We start from the raw sequence: 21,944 nt of genomic DNA, 5'->3' as shown, positions 1-21,944 counted from the left end.
TTCCCTACAAAGCCAACTTATTGTGAGGGAACCAATTTCCCAGGGTTCCACCAACTAGACTTTCCCATTCTGGAAGGGCACAAGAAACTAAGAGCAGCGCTAAGTGCTGGTACCCCAAAATCCGTGTTAACAAGACCAGCTGTGTGACTGCATAAGAGGAGGGGGCAAAATTCTAATTAAAAAAAAAAACATCTCTCTTTGGTCCACTGGAAATAACTTGTTGGTCTCAACATAGACAGATATAGCAGTTTCGAGCTATTCTCAAAATGACTATTTGTTGAATACTTATTTGTGTACATGAATTTTCCAGGTCTTTTTGTAAAAGTCGTTGCAGACATTTCAATTTCTAAGCTAAAATCTTTGTCTTATATCCTGACTGCTAAGTTCACCACAGGGTTTTTGGCTGAACCAGCTGCTTTCTCCCATTTCAGCTCTCGGCTAACAAAGTTCTATCCCTGGGAATTTCCTCTGTTTTTAAGCAATGTCTAGGTATTGTTCAGTGACACAAATGTCTGTAAGCGGAGCTGACAAGTAATTCAAGAACAGACCACACTGCTTTTTAGTCCGTCTCCTGCCTACAGGCAAAAGTGATGCATTCTTATCATTTTAGGTTCAGAACTGATGGGTATATTTACACACTAAAAAGGTACATGTACATACAAGTCCATACAGTTGAAAAAATGTACATATGCTATTTAAATCGAGCAAGGAACATGCTTTTGTATTTTTTGTAACAGTAGCTATATGAACTCCTTTGAAGCTTGTGAAAAATATTTTGCTAGATGACTATTTTACTAGTACGATTAATTTAAGCAGATCTTGGTCCAGGTATAATTCTGCTTTGAGCAGGGGGCTGTACTAGATGATCTTGTGATGTCCGCTCCAGCCATACTTTCCTACCATCCAAAGGAACAATAAGATGAAAAGCAGAAAGGAAGTCTTTCAGAAGCAAATAGAACATTTTAGATTCCCATCTACCTGAAACCAAGAAGAATTAGGCTCTTAGGGAATAAATTCCACCCTGACACAAGAGGCTACTTGTCACAGAACAACAGGCTTGGTTTCAGTGAATTTGGGGGAAAAAGAGAATTTATAACCAAAAACTCAGTTTTGCAAAATAAAACTACCTTTGTCTTCAACAAAAGGACTAACTCAACACATCCCACTCCACAAAGACATGCATAATTGCTGAGACAATAACATTACAGAAAGCTGGGGGGAAAAAATGCCAAGACTTTAACATGTGTAGGTAGCCATGAGTTTCTGACACCACATACTGTAATTGCAAAAATGCTGCAATAGCAACACGTGGCCAAGGGGATGAAGTTCATCCTAACATGGTTATTTCCTGACAATTTAGCACTTGACATTTTTAGCAGGGTTCCATTTTGCTCTCAGAACTAATTAAATACAAAGTTACCTGCATTTTAACTGCAATGACCACAGGTATGAGCTCTTTATCCAATTCCTTTAAGACTACCAGTTTCTTTAAAGTCAGGCTGCACAACCTGCAAATGAAAACAGAAAAGCAGCAGCTATGAGTTATGGCTCCAAAAAGGAATGGCTATAAAAGGCTTAACACCCTCCAGGTGTTTCAATAGTTGGGGGAGGAATCTCTTAATTTTGTGCGTCTCTCACAGAAAAAAAAAAAGAAAAAAAGAGAACACTAAGAACATGAGCCATGTTACAAGGCAGGAATGAATACAACAAATACTTTAGGCCAAACCACTAAAAGCCTCCAGCATTGCACATGTTCTGATGGAATGCAATTCCAGTAGTGAGATGGGGAAGTTGAGGCTACGAATGTTACCTTTACGTGACCTGCAACGTTTTTCACATTCACCAGATTTCTTAAGTTTGAGACACTTGGCTCATAAAAGACCAACTTTTCTCCCCAATTTTAAACACATCATGCAAGACCTTCCCTTCCCCCCAGAGAAAATCCTGGGAGGGATTTAAGTTCTGCCTTCTGGCCCCTGCCAATTGAGTGCAAGCATATGCAAGTAGATCACACTCTTTAACTTAGGGGTGTACTTGGCAGCTGTGTTGGTCTGAGACAAGAAGACATACGAAAAACTAGAACTCTTGGTTCCAAAATGATACTTTTTATTAGACCAACTGGGAAATCACAAGAAAATTGTCCTTTTCTGCAAGCTTTCAGGATCAAAGTCCCTTAGTCAGGCTCTGGGAAAAGTATAGATGATACAAGATGGTAAAAAGTCCCCATAGGTAGGAAATACACTTCATTTTTGCACAGAGGGAGCTGAAGGTCTCTCTGGGTTCATGAGGTGTCTTTGTGAGCTGTGCTGAGTATCTCTTTGATGTGTAGATCAGGTAGAATCCTTCCCTGGGGGTGTCAGATGGCAGGCAGGGAGGTAAAAAAAAAAAAAAAAATCTTTCTTGTTGTTCTGCAATGAAGTTTAAAATTCAAAGACCAACTGGAAAATGGCAAGAAAACTGTCTTTTATGCAAGTTTTCGGGATCAAAGTCCCTTCGTCGGGCTCTGGGAAAAGTGTAGATGATACAAGATGGTAAAAAGTCCCCATAGGTAGGAAATGAACTTCATTTTTGCACAGAGGGAGCTGAAGATGGACGGCTGTCCCTCTGGGTCCATGAGAGTGTCTTTGCGAACTGTCTTCTAAGAGATGCTCAACACAGCTCACAAAGACACTCTCATGGACCCAGAGGGACAGCCGTCCATCTTCAGCTCCCTCTGTGCAAAAATGAAGTTCATTTCCTACCTATGGGGACTTTTTACCATCTTGTATCATCTATACTTTTCCCAGAGCCTGACGAAGGGACTTCGATCCCAAAGCGTGCAGAAAAGGCCAATTTTCTTGAAATTTCCCAGTTGGTCTAATAAGAGGTATCATTTTGGAACCAAGAGTTCTAGTTTTTCCGTATGGACTCTAACTTCAGCATCTCCTACATTGTTTTCTTTAAAGCTGCCTTCCAGCACAGAGATCAAGGGAGAAGGGAGGGCTTGGGGGGGAAGCTTCAAAGAAGGTGCAGTTCACATTATAAGTGGGGGTGTCACTATTTCACAGTGACACTTGGCTCACATGAGGTGTTGAGACCCAGAGTCTATACCTAGAAGGCCAGTTTCAAGGAGAACTAAGACAGAATAAAAACTTTTCATATTCAGGATGAACTTAGACCATGTTCTACAATTGTTGGAATTTCTTTTTTCAAGACTCCATAGCTTATCTTTAAAGTGAACCAGCTCTTTCCAAAAAAATGGTTCTTCCAAAATATGGCACTATGGCATCTGAACCAGTCTCTAGGCCCCAAGCTGCACCCCTTAGCTTACGTCTCTGTATCTACTGGCTGCTCCACGCACCCCAGCCAGCTCCAACCACTTCAGACTGTCATTCAAGGTACCCCAGAAACATTAATGGTGTGGACTTAACTTTTTGCTGATCAATACATAACTTAGCAGGATCTTGACTCTGACTGATGCCTTTACTTGTGCTACAAATCCTGAGTGGTCACGGTAACCAGTCACACAAACTGTTCAGGAAGGACCAAATTTCCCCGTCTCCAAAATTCACCAAGAACAAACCTGGTTTTGCTCCACACAATGAAAGATCTGAACGTGACTGACTCTCACACCAGCCAAGAGTAGTATAAGCAGGAGGCAGACAGCAGAGGAGGTAGATGCCACTGTGTGCAAGCACCTGGGGGGAGGACAGCAAGAAGCAGGGGTCAGCCCACTTGATCCCTGCTGCCTGCCGAACCACCACCTGCCCCCCCGCTGCAGCAGTGGTGTGTGGGTGTGAACAGATATTAGACCCCCTCCCCCCAAAAAAAAATTAGATTCTAGACATGGAAAATTATAACAAATTTCCTCTTATGTTCAGAGTCATCATGGATTCAGGCAAATGCAACAAGTGCTCTCATGCAACAAGATGAAAATCGAGAAATAAATCCATCCCCGTCTCAGCCTGAGGGAAGGAAGAGAGACCTCTTTTTCCCCTCCATGTGGGCCAAAAGGAACGGGGAACATCAAGCACACATTCTGCTACCCCACAGCACAACTCTGGAAGAAGGCAGTTGTGATACCATTTGTTTTCGTTGCAGTGCTGTTGCTGGAGGACAATTGCATCCCAGCTTGCCAAAATCTACAGAGCTTTAGCTGGTCAGGTGATGAGGGCAGAGGTATAACACGACCGGCATTGTCTTTGCTGACAGACAAAAACAAAAGGCCTTTTCTGTCTGTCCCCACAAAGCTCAAGAAGGGGAAAAGGTATGTAAAGCAACGATTGTGCTTTTTCCACACACAGAAGAATACAAGAAGGGGCGTTCTGTTCTACACTGGACATTCCTTCAATTCATCATTTATAAGCTTTGATCAAACCCAGGCAGCACTGCTGCTTGAGAAAGCCTCTTTTACAGTGATCAGGGAAACAAAAGCAGTTAAAAAGACATAGGGTACATCTGCTTTCTTTATCCATCATAGCTGGACAACTGGTACTAAAAGGCACTTCACACAAACAACAATGAAATGTTGATATCCTCTGCCCCAGAAGGACAGTTTAAAAACCCAGTGAATCTTTTGCATAATCAACATTTTTATTGTTTCAGGTCTAACTTCATCTAGCTTTGTAGTCTGTTACCTTGCAAATTATAGCAAACCTCAGAACAAGAGAGGAAGAAACTACAGTTTACAGAAATACTCATTTACAGAATTTATTCTGGGCTTACATTGATCCACAGTAGCTCAGAGTGGTGCAGCATGTTAACAGCAGATATTCACTGGTTAAAAAGGAAAGGGGCACATGTGTTCAATGCATACACATTACAGCATGAACATGGCATTCACAAATGAAGCATTATTTGCCCCACTCCTGTGTGTTCCTGCCCAGGGCTTGAAGGGTCAAGGCCTATTGAGCGTCTTTATTAAATGAAAGAGATGTGGAAGCAATGAGCATGTTAATATTTGGGAGTGATAGTTAAGAAAAGCCAGAACAGAAGGAAAGGGACCCAGAGAGAGAAAGATTCAGGAGGACAGAAACAGGATTCAGCTTGGAAATGTGTATTCAATAGACTTGGGGAGAATCACATAACACAAAAAATACCCAAAAAGGAAAGAAGCAAATGGACTCAATGCTGAAGGAGCTGAGAAGTGATGCACATGAGCAGCCCAAATAAGCTGCATCACAAAGCTGCATTTGAACAGCAGAATATTCTTATCATATTTGTTTTAGCATCCATCTGGATTTGTGTATGCAAATACATAATTTATTCAGAGCACAGGTTGGTCGAAGCAACATATTTAACATGCACAGACACCAGGAAATGCAATAGTTAAGATGCTAGCAATGGCTGCAAACTTCATACAACAGAGGGTGAGCAATGCTGAACTACCACAGCTGCTGGCCCCTCACTTCTGTATTGATGTCCCAGCCACACACCCAGTGCTGCACTTAGAGGCAGGCGACCAGGTTGTAGCCCTATTGGTCTAGAGGCAAAAGGAATCAGGAATCACTTAAAAGGTGGACTTTTGATTACTCTGACTCATCCAGTTTAGCTTCACAGTTAGGATGGGGAGTAAACTTTTAGTAGTAGCGAACTCGTCATGTTTGCTTCTCTCAAAGTAATTAACACTAACAGGTACTACCCATAAGGAGCACAGACAGGTACCAAAGGACTCTCTTAATTTTAAGGCAGAAGCTAGGGCTTCTCTTACAATTATGTACTAGATTTCTACAAACAGGAAGAATAGGAGGCTCCTTCCTGGATTCTGTACCAATTAAACTACTATAGAACAACCCATGTCCATTGAAAATAAAGAGCCAAATCATTTTACTGTAAAGATGCATCAAGAGTTCTGACACTTATTAACAGAAAACCTGGACTTTACCTATTCCCTTCAGTCCCTCCCAACATAAGTGAAGAAGGCACCCTACACTAAAAGACCCTCACAATGCATGCCCTAACAGCAAACCATCAGTCACCTGCTAGGAAGATTTCAGCAACCAAGACCTAAATAAACCAACCATTAATGCCACCAAATAAGGCCACAAATTGTTTACCGCTATGCTAATTTTTGCATTTGCTCATTAGGGTATAAAGAGCAGATAAACAGAGCTCTCAAAAGAAGGAGACCAACTCATTGAATTAAGTGTCTGTTGCTCCATGGGAGGCACAGTAATTGCACTGAGACACCACTCACACAGTAAAGAGCTTCAAACTGACAGGAAGGAAAAAATTAAAAATTAAAGACCTGTGTTTTAATTAAACCCCATGAAAGTCAAGAGCATGGATGGAAGAACAAGCAGCTAGATCAGGTGAACCAAGCTTGAGACTGGGACTGAATCAGACTCTTCCTGAGTGAGAGAAACAGGATCCCCTGTCCTGGCATCCAGATCTCAGATTTAGCGTGAGCCCTGAAAGCCTAGAAGTGTGTGCTGGAAGCAATAAATTGCAGCATAGGGAAGCGATCATGCTGAGACACTCTGCAGGCAAAGCAAGCAGTTAGTATTTTAAACAGTTTCACAGCTGCAGCTCTGCTTTTGCCACTAAGGCCTCGGACAAACAACATGTGATGCCAACGCCAGTTTAAGTAGCCACCAAGAAACTACGTAAACCCCTACACACTATGCCAACTTCATACAATCTGGTGTAGAATTATCCCCCAGAAAGAAATGGGGGCAAAACTCCAATTTTAGTGTAAGTGGTAGTATTGGAGTGATGTTGTATTCATTATTGTCCAGGAATTATGTGAGGCAAGAATTCTTGGGTGATATCTAACTGGATTGACTGCACGGCTGGGATAAGGGTGCAAGGCATTCTTCATCAGGGCTTCTAGATCTCACCCCAAAAAAATCCTTGCCTCTTGCATCAGTGTGTCATCTGCCTATTACTCCGTGATAAGCTACAGTTTGCTCAAAGCAAGACAGCTTATTACTTGCCTCCCTACCACCCCAAGTTAATGTGTTGTAATAGCCACCTACAGCATGCACCTATCTTGGGATAACGACACTCCCATCTACCCTGGATCCTGGTGTACAAAACCAATATAAAATAACACGGGTGTCTTCAATAGTCTCTGCCTGATAATTACATACTAGTAGCTTAGAAAAAAAACAAACCCCCAGCCAGATACCCATTTTGATCATTAGCTAGCAGCTGTATCCTAAAAAAGGAGGAGCTATTCATCGATTGTAAGGTAATTTACACTGAACTTTGCAAACATTTTCCTTCCAGTCAACTTCCCCCCCACCCCTCAAAACTTGCATCTCTCTCTCAGATAAGATTTTGTTTGAGCAAAATATTGAGCCATTAAATGACGACGGAAAGTTCATTTTCTCCCATTACAAAACATTGTTTTTCCAAGTGGCCAAGAGTTGAGAGTAATATTTGTACAAGGGATGTGTCAATGAAACAATGAACAGCATTCCACTACAGAACCTGACCAAGTTACCAAGGTTTAAAAACAGTCAAACTCTGTTCTCCTGTGCTTTTTTAACATGCATCCACAATGACTGACACATGCACGTGCTGCAGTATTTAACTCACTAATCCACTCTATGGATTTGCACTGAACTGATACCCCACCAAGCTTTAAGTAATTGAAAATATTGAGAAAGGAAAGAAGTGGAGATGAATAATCATACTGATCATATCAAAGTCTCATTCTGACCCAGGTAGTTCCAAGTGATTCCTAACTTCTCCATTCACTGCTCATGTGAATTCTTTGCATTTCAAAACCTTTTGTGCTGGGATTGTCAGCTATCAGTGCCATTTTCAAATAGGCTTGTGGGGGCCATTACAGGTTAGGAGGACTTGATACAACAGATAGAAAACAACTGATTTTTCTGATGTGCTGGACCCATGATTTAGGCAATTTACTAGATTTATAATCTGAGTACAGATATACAATGGGACTACTAAAATTTCCTTTGGAAAGTGCTCTGAGAATGGCAGACAAAAAACATTAAAAAAAAATGCAGCTTTGGTCATTCAAAGGCTCATAGTTCCAGAGTAGGCAAAACAAGATCATACATACTTCCTCAATGAGGACTTTATCCATGACAAACTCCAAGTTTCAATTCTCAACCTACTGCGAGCCTATTCAAGCATAACTTGCCATCCTTTCAAGCAAGGTAGTATATTTCTTGTGGTCCTTGAATTCAAAAATAGATGGTGATAACAGAAAGTGTTTCTGATCTTACAGCAAGGACTAGGATCCTGAGGTTTTATGGTGGTTAAGTCCAAAGAAGATGTTTCAGCTAAGAGAACCTCCCACCACCTTTTTAAACCAGGGCATCTCGGCCTGGAGCATCCCTTGCCCATTTGGCTATCAAAAACTGCCTTTCTGAACATGTCAGTCTATAAAAAGTACTAGCCTACCCTACTACTGCTTGGCTTTTTGAGTCCGTTGCAAAAGATCTCTCTAAACTTCGGGCAGAGCAGAATAAATGCAAGAGAGTCAAGATAAAGTACTTTTTTTAGTGGGAAGATCATTTGAAATTCAGGATAAGGTTAATTTGCCTCCACATTGTTTTATCTAAAATAGGACTGTATGTGCCTTTGGAGTCTGTAGTAGGTATACGTGTATGAACTGAAGTGTCAGACTTGAAAAGTGATTCGGTGTTAAAACTCGTGAGCTGAGAGGATCAAATCTCACACCCAGAGTAGAAAGATCCAGGTCAATATTCTAGCATGCTTGGAATTCTGCTACCACTGCCCAGCAGCTTTAAATCAAGTAAACTAATATTCAGAAGACCTTAAACCAAAGAGCTCCAAAATGGACAGAATTTACAGCTTACACATTCCATGGGCATGTCTCTCCAGTGTTCCACAAGGAAAGGCCACGCACAGTAATAGCCTTATTAATACATTGGGATTTAGCCTAGAAGGGTCTGGAAACAGTCGCCATTGAAAACGAAGCCTTAGTTCTGCCCACTTCTTTGCACTTGTTGTACAATACAAACATCTAATCACATGGATTTTCTCATACAAGTTTACAGGCCCCTTCAAAAGATTTATAGATTGCACTGAGTTTTAAGTATGCCACAAGTTCAAAGAAAAACAGTTTCTTCGAAACAGAATGGCTTAGGTTTCCAGACAGGGGATTAGACCCATTTTACAGACAAACTGCGGTGAATACAAATTTAGAAGATCTTGCCTGATATGGTTTAGAAGAACTTGCCTAACACCAAATCTGCTGCGTTTCTCTGTGCAACCCACAGAGTTCTGCTCAGCCTCTTCACTTTACCCATAAGACCTCTCTTCTGAATCTCAAAACTAAAGCTCCTGTGCATATGGACACCAAAGCATGGCCAAACCAAAAAGGGTCTCCAAGATATGAGCTTTTAAGAAGTCCACCACCAAAACTAATTTAATAGCACTGAAGTCTGCAAAACAACCCAAGCTCATCGGACTGCAGATTCCACTGAGGCTTAAGTTCTTCGGGCTGCACATTCCAAGTTACACAGAGGACTGTCTACATCCAGCTTAAGCAGTGGTGTGAAAAGTACCAGCAAAAAGATGCACAAGCTACTGGGTTCCAGAACCCAATGGGCAAAGTGTTCATTCTACTAGAGAGAACAGGGGCAATGCCCTCCGGCCTCTAGATTTTAAAGTATTACCATTACCTCAGCTTTTATACAACACTTTTCAACTGCTGATTTGAAAGCATTATGAGCACCCCCCACCCCTAATGCTGCATAAGGGGAAACAAAGGCACAGAAGAGAAGAGTTCTGTCTAATGCCACTGAGGAAGAACCAGTGGCAGAGCCAGAAAAGGAAAGAACCTGCATCTTGAGTCCTACTTAAATTTTACTAGGCAGTACTGCCTTCTTCATAACATTTAAAACCTTACAGCAAGGGAAACTTTAATTGGAGATGTTAACCATCACCAACATTATGCACTGGAGGAGGGTGGGCCTAGGACTCTGGCTGCTGAAGGCAAGGTCACACTTGGCTAGCAGAAAAATGGAAGGAAGGCAGGGCCAAAATGGGACAATTCAATGGCAGGGCCAAGATGGGATGTATGGGAGCCAGCCAGCTGCTTACCACAGTGTCTTCTAAAGAGAGAGAATGTTTTTTCTTGACAGCACCCCAACTACAAGCCACCTACTTGGGACAGAAAACAGAAGGGGACAAGGACAGGGGCAAGTAAGTGATACAAAAGTGGGGCAAAAACCTCTTAAATAGGACCTGTGGCTGGAGCAAGAATATCCCAACTCCCCTCACTTTCCTCAAGCCCCCTTATTCCCCTGCCAGGCCTTCTTCATGCAGCCTGCCTCCTCATCACCAGTCTTTCACCTCCTTCCACCCTGGACAAGGGCATTACCACAACAAACCAGTGACAGGGATATGCCATTTCTAGCATTCCACAAAAAGATATTCCAAAAAGCCTCCTGCTGCTAGCAACTGACAATAAGCTGCCAAAAGCTGTTAGATTAGAGCACCTCTGGAAGTTAGCTGGTTAATGGAAGCAGAAAACAAAGCCTGCCTGGTCCACAGGGACCATTAGGCTCCAACAGCTGGCTGATCTGTCAACAGCAAGCTGCAAGTGATGCAACACTTGCAATCCTTTGGTTTAGCCTGAACCAAGATTTTCACTCAACAACAGCACAGATTGCCACAGAAAGAGAGAGTGTGGTCTGCTTCCCTCCCAGTTCCCCGTGGCATTTACTGCAGAGGTAGGTAGGTAGGTAGCTTTCTTTTATGGATACATGTACTTTTGGGACAGGGTAAAAAAAAAAAGTGGGGGGGAGAAGGAGACGCCTCCAAAAATAAACCACCTGGTTTGGATTTTTGCAGTAATCCCCTGCCAGAGGATCTCTCTCCTGAGCACAACATCCCACCCCATCCCCACCGCACCCCTCCTCAAGCTCCTCAGCAGCCTATTCAGTGCAGCCACAACAGCAGGTTTGTGACAGTCAAACATTCCCACAGCAACTAGAGACATCAGAGCCTAGACACGTGATCCTGCTGCTCTGCAAATGAGACTCTGTGCTCGTCTGGGCTGTTCCTTCCCCCCTAATCCCTCAGAAGAATGCCAAACAGCAAACCCGCCTTGACAGCTGTGTCAAGAATTTGGTGCTTAAAACAGCACTCGCTGCTCCCCTAGCAACTCCTTTGCCATCGCCTCTCGCATCCAAGTGCACGTTAGGCCATGAACCAGCAAGCTTGCTTGAACCCAGCCAAATTCAGTGTTGGTTGGGCTGTTTTGTCCTTTTTCCAGTGTTTCTTCATTGACAGCATCATACACGCATCACTCTGCCAAATCTGCTTGACTACAAGATGCAACTGAATCCCACTGCTGTGGCTCTAAAAGGCCAGATAGCAACTTGGCTTGTGTTACAAGTCAATAAACAATACAGGATGTGAGACTGAAGTCTGCCCCAGAGGATGGTCAGGCCATACAGGTTTCAGCCTGTTTTACACTGAGGGGGATGTGGAGCAACATCCATGAACAGCTGGTGTTGGGGTCTACAAAGCAATGTAAAGCCAGCCAGGACAAAAGCTGGTCACAGATTTTGCCAGGGGTATACAAATTGGACAACAGTGGCCTCCTGGATTCATAAAGCCATCTTAACAAGTCCTTGGGTTGTAGAACCAGCTCAGAGAAATGTGTAAGCTTGAGGGAAAGTCTCACTCAGATTGCCATGGAAGGCTTCAAAAGCTAACCTGCCTGCAGCAAAACCAGCTCCTCTGCTGGGCAGCCAGCAGGACCTCTCTCCTCCAGTGTCAGTTCAATATTACAGGCAGCAGGCTCAAAACATCAGATTCCTGTATGCTAATCTGTCAGAACCAGGATTACTCTAGCCCCTTAGTCAAGTCACCACTTTTCTACCATACCCCACCCCATCAGTTGTTCAGGTGCAGCAAATACCCAGCTCCCAGGACAGTTCAGTGACTGTGTTCATGTAAGTGTGGGGGGAGTAAGAGAACTGCCATCGACTTGCTTAAATACTGTAGCCCCTTCTGCAGCCTGGCACTGCTGAAAGTGGCACAGACAACTTGGTAGGTGGTTCTTCCAGGCATTACTAAACTCAGGAATCCAGTAGTGTTTCAGGGCCCCCTTCAGGATCTTGCTGTTAAACATAACGATCACATACAATCTTCAGAACAGAGATGTATTCTGAGAAGAGCCAATAAAAAAAAATTAAAAAAAAACAAAAAAAAAAAACTCATTCAACAGATGTTCTGTGCTTTGTTAAACCCCAACAAGCCTCACACTGAGTGAAGTGAATGCTAGTTCGATTTTGCCATTAACTTAATTGCATACCAAGTTCAAATCAGTTACCTCTGTGCGAGGCAACCAAGTCTTAGTGTGAAGACAGGGGGGCTCTTACAGGCTGCAAATCCTCCTCCTATAGGTGAGAATCCAGTTTGGCACCCAAAGTACAAACAAAAGCTTACAAAGTAGGTTTGAAAACAGAGTCTATAAATAACAAGATTCATGATGTAGGCCGACTACAGCAGCTATGTACAGATGTCACTGACTAAACCCCCATTGCCCTCAGCATATTCCAGCTTGAGTAATTACAACCCACCTCCTCTCCTCCAGTACCACTTGGCTACACTGCCCTGTACCAGAGACAGCAAAACAGTCATAACACTTACAGAGCCAATGTTTTCATCAGCACACTGAAAAGTAATCGCAGCTACTAAGGCCTAATATACTCACTGATGTGCAAGCTTTGATCACTAATGATCATCAAATCCAATCCTCACAGCATCACATGAGAAATGAGGATTAAAAGAACCATCTTTTTTGCAGCAATGCACCACTCAACGCCCCCCTCCCCCTGTGCATTGAGTTTATTATGCAAGTCTTCTCTGAAGAGGTGATCAGAATTCTGACAGCCAAATCTCTACCCGGCCATAGCTCAAGTGATGCTGCCAAGTCAAACATATTAAAATAATTATAACAGGAAGCCTTTTTTCTACCTCCCAACTCCCGCACCAAAAGCATTTTATTTAATGCCAATATTCACAAGATAACCAATAGTTAGCTGTCAAGGCAGGCTTCCTCAGTGTTGAAATATATTTCTGAATACAAACACCAACAGGGTTCCTGCTGCTAAGGTTACATTAAAGCCATTGGAAATCCCAAGTTAAGGCCCACTGTAGCCATTAAATCTAAAGGGGAAAAAAAAAAAAAAAGAGCAGTCAATGCATTACATGAGGAAGAAAAACCTTAAAGGCAGACTAGATACTGATTTTGCAGTGTTATAAAGAGAACAAAAAAAGCTTCAACACTGCAGATGCAGAGGCATTGTGCTCTGGTTCAGGGAAGGAAATAGTCCTTTGAACAGCTCTGGCTGGAGCTATAGCGTGTTTTTGATTCTTACTCCCTTACTTCAAGACAGTCCAGGGCTGGCAGAAAGGTGCAGACAAGCTAGGAAAGACCCCAAAGTATAGGATCAAGGGGTCTGGCAAGTGTAAGGTGGTTGTTATGGAAACAAAGAGAGAAAATTCTCTACAAATATTTAAAAATTGAACTGGTGGTTATTCCAGATTTGGCAAAGAAACTAAATACATAGGACAAACATGGCATGTCTCACATATGGTGTCTATGGGGGTCACAGAGATGGGTTGGGTTGGAAGGAATTCATATAGTTAAGTCTTCAACAGCTTTTTTTATACATCATGTCCAAATGCTCCTTAAACATTGACCAAGTTTAAGTAGTTCTGATCCCATCTCTATTTAACCTATATTCCTACCAAAAAATGGTGATTAGCTGAGAGATGGCCAAGTGCTTTCCAGTAACTTTTAAATGTAATGTTTTACTTTCTTTCCATCCAAATATTTCTATCTTGTACTACACTTTAAGCAGGCCATTTTGTCATAATAAAACAAGACAAGAATTAAACTTCCAGATGTTATCATGTCAGAGAAACTATTGCTATATGTAGCAGGAATTTGGTTTTAGGTTTATTTTCACTTTTCATTAGAAGGGAAAATTTGGAAGGTCTGACCACTCAACTTTTACTTGGCATTCTTCACTAAATTGTCCTGTAGTTTTGTACAACCTCCAAGGAGAGATCACAGCCTTCACCAAGGATACCCAAGAGTAATGAAAGGACAAATATTAAAATGGGCAAAGAGCATGACTACTATTAGCGCTGTGGAAACATTTGCATTTGTTTAATAAAAAAAATCCTCTTCAGCAGCTGTGAAATCGTGAGCTGGCAAACAGGTCTTCATTTAAGTTTCACACTCCCTGAGCAATATTACTGGCAATATTTCCAAAAGTGACAATAAACTGCAAAACAACACGAAGGTCTGGGCTTGTTTTTCTAGACAGATTGGATTATTTCAATAAAATATTTGAGTGGCTTATTTAATAGAAGAAAAACAGCCAGCCTGTGCTTCAGTATTATTCTCCACTTAGACTTCATTGGCTTTTTACATTCTATTCCCTAGTAGCTTCAATACTGAAGATACAGGTTAGTTAAGGTGATCCATCAACAGGGTTTTTTTGATGGCCTTTTAGTCAATCAGCTGCAACTAGAATGGCAGCATTACTGAGGAGACCAGAATAGATATTACTGTCAGTCCAACGCCTGACGTTATTCCTGCTCAGGAATGATGCAGGTCACATCCTGAAATGGGTGTGTATACTAATGCTACTGAACAAAAAGGCAAGGGAATGGATAAGGAATAACCAGAACACCTGGCAACAACAATACAATGGGTTAGAACAGCTGGTAGTAATGCAAATTTCAGTGGACACATGCCAGAATGGAAGGCACATTGTTAGTTTTATACTTCAAACACCACGATGAGACAGACTGTCCTGTGATCTTACCACATTTCCAGGAGCAAGAGCATAACAGCTACTCCCATGTATGTCAAACTGCACCTGAAAGTAGCAATATTAAAAACACACATGCCTTAGTCTTTTTTTCTTCTTTCCTTTTTAAAGAAAACACACACACACGCACACACAATGCCTTGCACTCATGTCATCAAATACGCAATGATGCATTTAATCAGCAAGTGAAACAAAAACAGCAAAAAACCCACCAACCACACCCCTATGCTGAGATAATTACAGTTTGCACTGCTATCTTTTTGGCGGTCTGTCCATATTTCCTATAATACCTGGGCCAGTATTTAAACCTAAGCCCCCTCTCTCCTCCCCTCCTTCTATGCTTGCAGTTCGAAGATACAGGAGATATCTACCCAAGAACACAAGAACTGCCATTTACAGGTTTGAACCATAGGTCCACCTTGTCCAGTGTTTTGTGTTGCGTAGCACCAGAGAGTGGATGCTGAAAGGGAAAGTGGATTTGGTATGACCAGGGTTTTCACCCCGTTCCTTCCCACCTGCACTGAAGATCTATATTCATGCTTGACCCACATTTTTAAAAGACAGCATCAAGAGAGCACATCCAACTCTGAGGGTATGTGCAAATGAACTGTGTTACACTAGTTTCTGTGCAGGTTAAAATGCAGATTAAGGATGTTGGCATGAGACAAGAAACAGGAAACCATTAAAAGGCAATATAACCATTTTATTTGTATGGCTCCTCTCCAGCTGTTCCTCATAAATACCTCCTGTTCAGAAGCATGACTGCTAAGATCCCATTCTGCTAGATGTGCAACACCTGGACGCTGACTAAATTGTTAAAATACCAGGCACTGAGAGACAGCAAGCAAGATCTGAAGACTACAAAGAATACTCAAGAGATGTTGTGTGTGTGTGTGTGTGTGTGTGTGTGTGTGTGTGTGTGTGTGTGTGTGTGTGTGTGTGTGTGTGTGTGTGTGTGTGATGTCAAGAGTGGCAGTGCCCAGGAACCCCAATCATGGACTGAGAGCCCACTTCACTAGCTACCATCCAACATAGAACAGAGACAACCCCTGCCCCGAAGTGCTTACAATCTTTTCAGTCATTGGACAAACCATATCCCTCCTATCCAAGAGGCTGCAAGTGTTTTCAGTCAGGTCACACATTCTGTGAGCCAAGAGTTGAAGAGTTCTCTGACCAACAGATTCACAATGCAATATTAAAGCTGTGTTTAAAAGTTGGATATTTACAAGGATTCAGCATGGTCTAACAACTAGGACACTGGGTCAGAATTCAAGAGACCCCAGTTTAAATTCCTTGGCTCTGCCATTAAGTGAATTAATGGCCCCCAGCAGGCAGCCTGCTCTTGCCCTGCACACAAATGTGTGGGGCACATGACCCCAATGCCTCCCCCGGGGATGTGCACAGTGGCAAGGAGCCACCGCACTCTCTACCCCCTCCCCCAGTGCCCCCTGGAGAAGCTGCTCATGGCTCCGCCCCACTCCCAGCAGGCTTCCATTCATCTCCCTGATTGGGCAGCACCTGCCACTGCCTCACTCCCTCCCTCACCATGGGGCCCTCAATCTGACCCCCCTATTCCTCCTTCCCACTCACAGACCTACTAGCTGGACGCTGCTCTCCAAGTTGCCAGGCTGCATATCAGCTATTGGATTGGTATTGGCCAATGTGGCTGGTTAATGATCGGTGTCAGTATCGGCCAAGAAAATCTGTATCAATGCACCCCTCTCACACATTTGGCTCTTCCCCTCCCAGAAAAGCCCAGAATGCAGTCAAGCAAAAGAAAAGCTGAGGTACATGCCAATGGTGCAGGCAGCAATGCATAATCCCAATTTTTCTTTGTTAGCAAAGTTGCTAGAGGATATGAGCACAGCACCAGAACACACTGGGTAGCTGCCTCAATGCCAAATAGCCTGCATCTGCCAAGGAGTAAAAAATGGAAACAAAAAGACACATAGACAACAGCTGAAGAAGTGGGAGAGAAACACAAGATCAGAAGACACTGACAGGAACAGAAGAGAAAGTATCCAAAAAGGCAACCTTTATGCTTATGTCTGGCATATAGGTATAATCCATTCCAACGGGGGCTTCACCAGTGAAAGCTGGATAAGACTATAGATACAGGAAATGAAAGTATCCTCAGTTGCACTAGCTAATATCCATAGGGACAACATTTCTTAAAGTACATGGGACACAACCCAAAGCAGGCTGTCTTGACAGATCAAGAGAAACCCATTTGAGCCCAACATAATCCACTCCATTTAACTGTAGCCTTAGGGCTAAAGAGGAAACGTGTTTATATTGCGTTTAGATAAGCCACGTTCATTATGTAAGCAATGCTGGCAGCATGGTGGCATTAGCAGCCCCAGAACAAACTCTCCTCATTTTCCAAGTTTGCGACAGCAGTCCCCAAACTGGGCATTAAAAACCTTGCAAATGAGGGCTGATGGTAGCTGTGAAACTGGCTAGCCCAAAATGACAGCTGCCTCCCTTTCAGGGACTGTGGTGCACCTACATCTGAGAACAAAGAAAAGGTATAAAAGTAGACAGTTGGACCAAAAGATTCAACACAACCCAATGATATACCAAGTAGTTAATCAACATGCAGGAAACTGGCATCCACTACAATGCAAGAATAGGCAAAAACTAGGACTGGCACTGTCTTGTGCCACAAACTAACCCTTACACTTATTTAGTGTAATATATCCAGGTCTCAAGGCTTTTCCACAGCCAGATGACTGACCATTCTTGGTAGGAGACTGGATAAGAAATGGAACTGTCTCCAAACTGGGGTCAAGTGAGGATGAGTCATCACCCCAATTCTGTTCTCCACTTTTCTGACCATCATCCTGGTTCTTGTTAAAGACCACGTACCTTCCAGAATCAACACTGAATACCAAATGGATGAAGGGCTTTCCAACTGTGTTTTGCTTAAAGATTAAAGTACTCAAAACAGCCATCCTTGACTTTCAATACACCAATAACTGCACCATCCTTGCACACACTGAGGAAAACCTCCAGACCATACTGGAACTCTTCACAGAAACCTACTGAACTTTGGACCTCCTGCTCAACATCAAGAAAACTTGAAGTGCTCCATCAGCCTACTTCAGACTACAAATGTGATCTTCCCCCCCCTTCAAGTTACCATGGAGGAAGAGACCCTGGAGGTAGCTGAGCACTTCGCTTACATTGATAGCCACCTCTCTCAGAGGTGGAACACTGATGAGGAGATCCAGTGTGCAAACACCTCCTGCAGGAAATAGCTTTCACGCATTTTTGTCGATTATGATCTCCAGAAAGAAACCAAGATGGATGTTTACAATGCAGTCGACATAGCAACTCATTACTATGGATGTGAAACATGGGTTACCCATTTCATCTCAAAAGCCTGGAGAGGTATCAGCAACAATACCTCCAGAAAATCCTCTACACCAAATATTAACTGTCAGAGTCAGGGCGTGAGGAGAAAGACAGTGGAGGAAGGAAAGAGAGAAATCCCGGTTTGTGGCCTACTCTCCCCTGCAGAAAGACCTGCAGCTTCTGCAGACTGATCCGTGGCTCAATGATGGGACTCTTAAGTGACCTCAAGACCTATCAGTGAGTTATGGTAGAGTTCATCGTCAAATCAAGGAACTGCTGATGACAACTATGCTTACTTGGTATGCATATACATTGAGTATACCATACTTAGGCTTTGAGTCATTTTGACTGCATTAGTCTTTGCAGTTGTTAAAACAGTACTGATCAGGTACTACTGGCAAGCAGTTATCAACCTGGTGAATCATTTTGAGTTTTCATAACCCTCTTCATGAGGAAGAGCCCCCGCCCTGACTCTGACAGTTAATATTTGCCACTGGGCAAAAAATGCTACCAAGCATTTATTCTAAAGTCAAGGAGAGCGTGAGTTGTCAGACAATCATCAGGAGCAGATTTTCATATGTATGGTTAGAAAAGCTAAACAAATTACCAACTCATTTTTCCACTGCCACATCTGAGTCAGCAAGAACAGAATTCAGTGAAGACAGATGATGGTTTCCAATGATTTTGCATTCAGCAGTGTCTTCTCTGTCTGGGGATGTGTCTACCCAGAACTGAGCAGCAGCTTTTCATGGGCTCATTGATCATTTTGAGTGTGATGTGACAACCACGAGCAGAAACAAACGTTGAAGACTTTAGGCTAATGAAATACGTTATATCATTCCATGTTTCTTAGCTTGGCTTACGTTGTACAGCTTTGAAAGTGTTTCAGCCTGCAGTTACCTCTGCTGAGCCCTCAACATGCAGTTGATTACAAAAAAAACATACCGAATTCTGTTCCCAATTAAGCCAGTGTAAACCTGTTGTAACACCATGGACCACAGCAGAATAACCCTGGAATTATACTGGTTTATCTGAAAGAAGACTTTTGCTTTCATGCCAATTTTCAGACCTTGTTACACGTCATAAAGAAACAACCCTCTGCCCCCACAGACACGTTGGTTGCTCGTGAAAGGAAATTTGCTGTACGTTTGTTAAGAACAAATACATCTAAATGCTATTCAGGAGAGGGGAACTTTGAGCAGTAACGTCATCTTTTGCATCCAAAAGCTAGAACCACCAGGGAGCTGGAAGGATTACGATGTGTGCGATACCAAGGAATGGAAATCTAATAGCAGAAACTATTTTTCTGCTTAAGCTTTTTTTTCGTTAGCACTCATTTATCTCTAGTATACTGCAGCTGAGAAAAAAGTGGTTTTGTGTGGTCTGGCTCTCACACAGCTTTTGTGGTAGTACAACCTGCTGGAGATGCATATACTGGTATAACATACTTTAAAAACTAGACAAAAAATTATGTATTTTCCTGAATGGAAGTGGCCATACTAGTATACATGTTCATGCTAGGGGCCATACCACTGTGGTCAAAGCAGTACAGCTTGTTTTTCAACAAGCCCTTAAGTCTACCACCTTTCACTTGTCAGCAGGGGACACAACAACGGACAAGGCACATCCCCAGAGAGCTCCAGAAGAACTGGAAAGGCAAGATTAAATATTCATAAATGTTTCAAACTTTAAGCTCTTCTTTTATTTTACTATCACCTTTCAGATCTTTTTTTCTGTATCATGAAAAGCAGAGGCAAAAGTTTAATAGTATCCACACTGTAACATATTTTACCTCCAGTAACACCTAGCTTTCAACAGTGTCTTTACTATACACATGCTATTTCTATTTCCAAAAAAGTTTCTATGAAAAAAACACAAGTAAAACTTAAAATTCTTTAATAACAAAGATTTTTATTATTACATACTATAAGGAGTATGCCATGGGATCTCCATCTACTTGTTTCCTTATGCAAGACTGAGAATCCACTTTAAAAAAGCAAACTTTAGAAAAAATAAGACTTAAAAAAATTATTTGCATCTGTACATCTCTTACTTTAGAGATATGATTAAATTAATTATACTTCAGCAAGCCCTTGATGAAAGAAGGTAGGACATAAAGGGGAGACAAAAGAGGAGAGGAATTTATATTAAACAAAAGAGCTCCAAGAAACCAATCCAAGTTCACTGGAAACTAAAACCGGCCCACTCAACATTTCTAACTGTACGCAGACATACCAGAATCCCAACAAGAGACATTTTTTCCAGCTAAAATATGAACTATCAGCAGTTTGACCGCCACCAGATAGAAATATGACATCTTAGCGAAACCAACAACAACAACAAAAAAGGTGTGGAAAAAAATAAGAAAAGTTAAAAAAAAAAAAACTATTCTATGATTCAACTGACCTAGGGCTTCTTCTGCAAACTCTACTACAGGTCTTACCCACTATTCAAAGTGCCTGAAGAGGTCCCTCTTTAAAGCTATGGTAAGTTGGACTCCCATTCAATTCCATTCTTTACTGTCAAAACTCAAGCACTTGGGCTCCTTTTGGGAATGCAGAAAGGTACCCCCTATCTTTCTAGAGCAAGTATAAGGGATTCACTGGATCTGAAAAACAGAATGCACACTGATCTCAAGCATCTTTATTCTATAAACTAAACTGATTGGTTTGTTTTTTTTGCCAGCAGTGCTTCTATAGCCTCCAAGGAGAACCCTGGCATGAAGCCAGTCTAGAAATCTAACAGAGTAGATATGCCTTCAAAACTCAGAGCATTCAGATTTTCCAGGGCACAAGAAAGAACTGCATCCTCTTCATAATAAACTGCTACCCTCCTGTTAGTCCTGGTCTGGCCTCTGCTTCCCTGTTTTCCCTGCACTCACAGTTTAGAGCGGTTGGCACCTCAGTCCTATATCCAAATGAATGCTTTCTTAATTATTCTTCTGGAACAAAGAAATGATTTCAAAAGGAATATAAATTAAGTACACAGATTTAGGAGTTAAAAGAAACGATACAATAGAATCTCATTTAACTCTCCATAAAGAAGTCAGCATGGACATGAAAACTGAATGCTCCCTGAGAACAGCAGAGGGGTCCATTCCTTCATCTGGGTGTAGACAACTCCAAGGGAGCTGTACTTAAGTTTTTTTGGGTGAACAGGTGGTCAAGTTCTGGCTCAGTAACAAACATTACACTTGAGAAGCTAAGTGCAAGTGTTAAGAAGGACAAATCCTCAGACCTGTACTGGCATCCATGACGTGCTTGTTTCAGCTCCCTAGCAGGATTCAAGTAGAGGGATTTGTTTTTATAAATGTAGGTAAAGTCACTAGAAATACTGCAGATTGTAAAGCAGGGATAGAAGACTCTACTACTGTCCTTAGGTATCACCAGCTATCTAAAAGTCCAAGATAAAAATGAGACGATCCTATCAGAGAGAGAGCACAAAAACTCATGTTATGCCCCGGGGGAAGGCCCAGGTAGACTCAGGTGCTGTGTGCAGAAGGGTGGAAAGAAAAGGAAGCTCTGCCTTTAACAAGATGCACAGAACTCAGTTAATTTCTAACCCACTTAATTGTGGCAGGTTGCCAAATTAAGGACTAGCCACTCAGCTGTTTTTCCTTGGCTTTTAACTTTGAATGATGCCACTTCTCCTGTCAGCCTGAGCTGTCCTATGCAGCTGACTGGAGAAGCTGTACCCTTTGAAGTAAAAAGCTGCAAAAAACAGCTGGATCACTTCGGCAGTCCTGTTTGCAATGGCTCCGTCTACTGCCAGACTGCTCAAAAACCCTTGTCTATGTAGGGGGGG

At 42.3% G+C, this 21,944-nt stretch overlaps 1 protein-coding gene across 6 annotated transcripts in view; it reads right to left on the bottom strand.

Moving 5' to 3' along the window:
• PACS2 (phosphofurin acidic cluster sorting protein 2) overlaps nt 1-14,830 on the bottom strand; it is a 96,832-nt gene extending 82,002 nt beyond the window's left edge. For all 6 annotated transcript variants that reach the window (XM_025192634.1, XM_025192638.1, XM_025192640.1 and 3 more), the window contains exons 1-2: nt 14,778-14,830; nt 1,421-1,508 (exon numbers count right to left, since the gene is read on the bottom strand). In XM_025192634.1, the coding sequence (XP_025048419.1) occupies nt 1,421-1,508; nt 14,778-14,815 (126 nt within the window). In that variant the 5' untranslated portion in view covers nt 14,816-14,830. The remainder of the gene's footprint in view (nt 1-1,420; nt 1,509-14,777) is intronic.
• Nucleotides 14,831-21,944: the final 7,114 nt, after the last annotated feature.

The sequence above is a fragment of the Alligator sinensis genome, unplaced genomic scaffold (assembly GCF_000455745.1).
Source record: "Alligator sinensis unplaced genomic scaffold, ASM45574v1 scaffold647_1, whole genome shotgun sequence".
Taxonomy (NCBI): Eukaryota; Metazoa; Chordata; order Crocodylia; family Alligatoridae; genus Alligator; species Alligator sinensis.
Note: the sequence above shows the minus strand (reverse complement) of the source record. Positions and strands in the feature narration are given on the sequence as shown.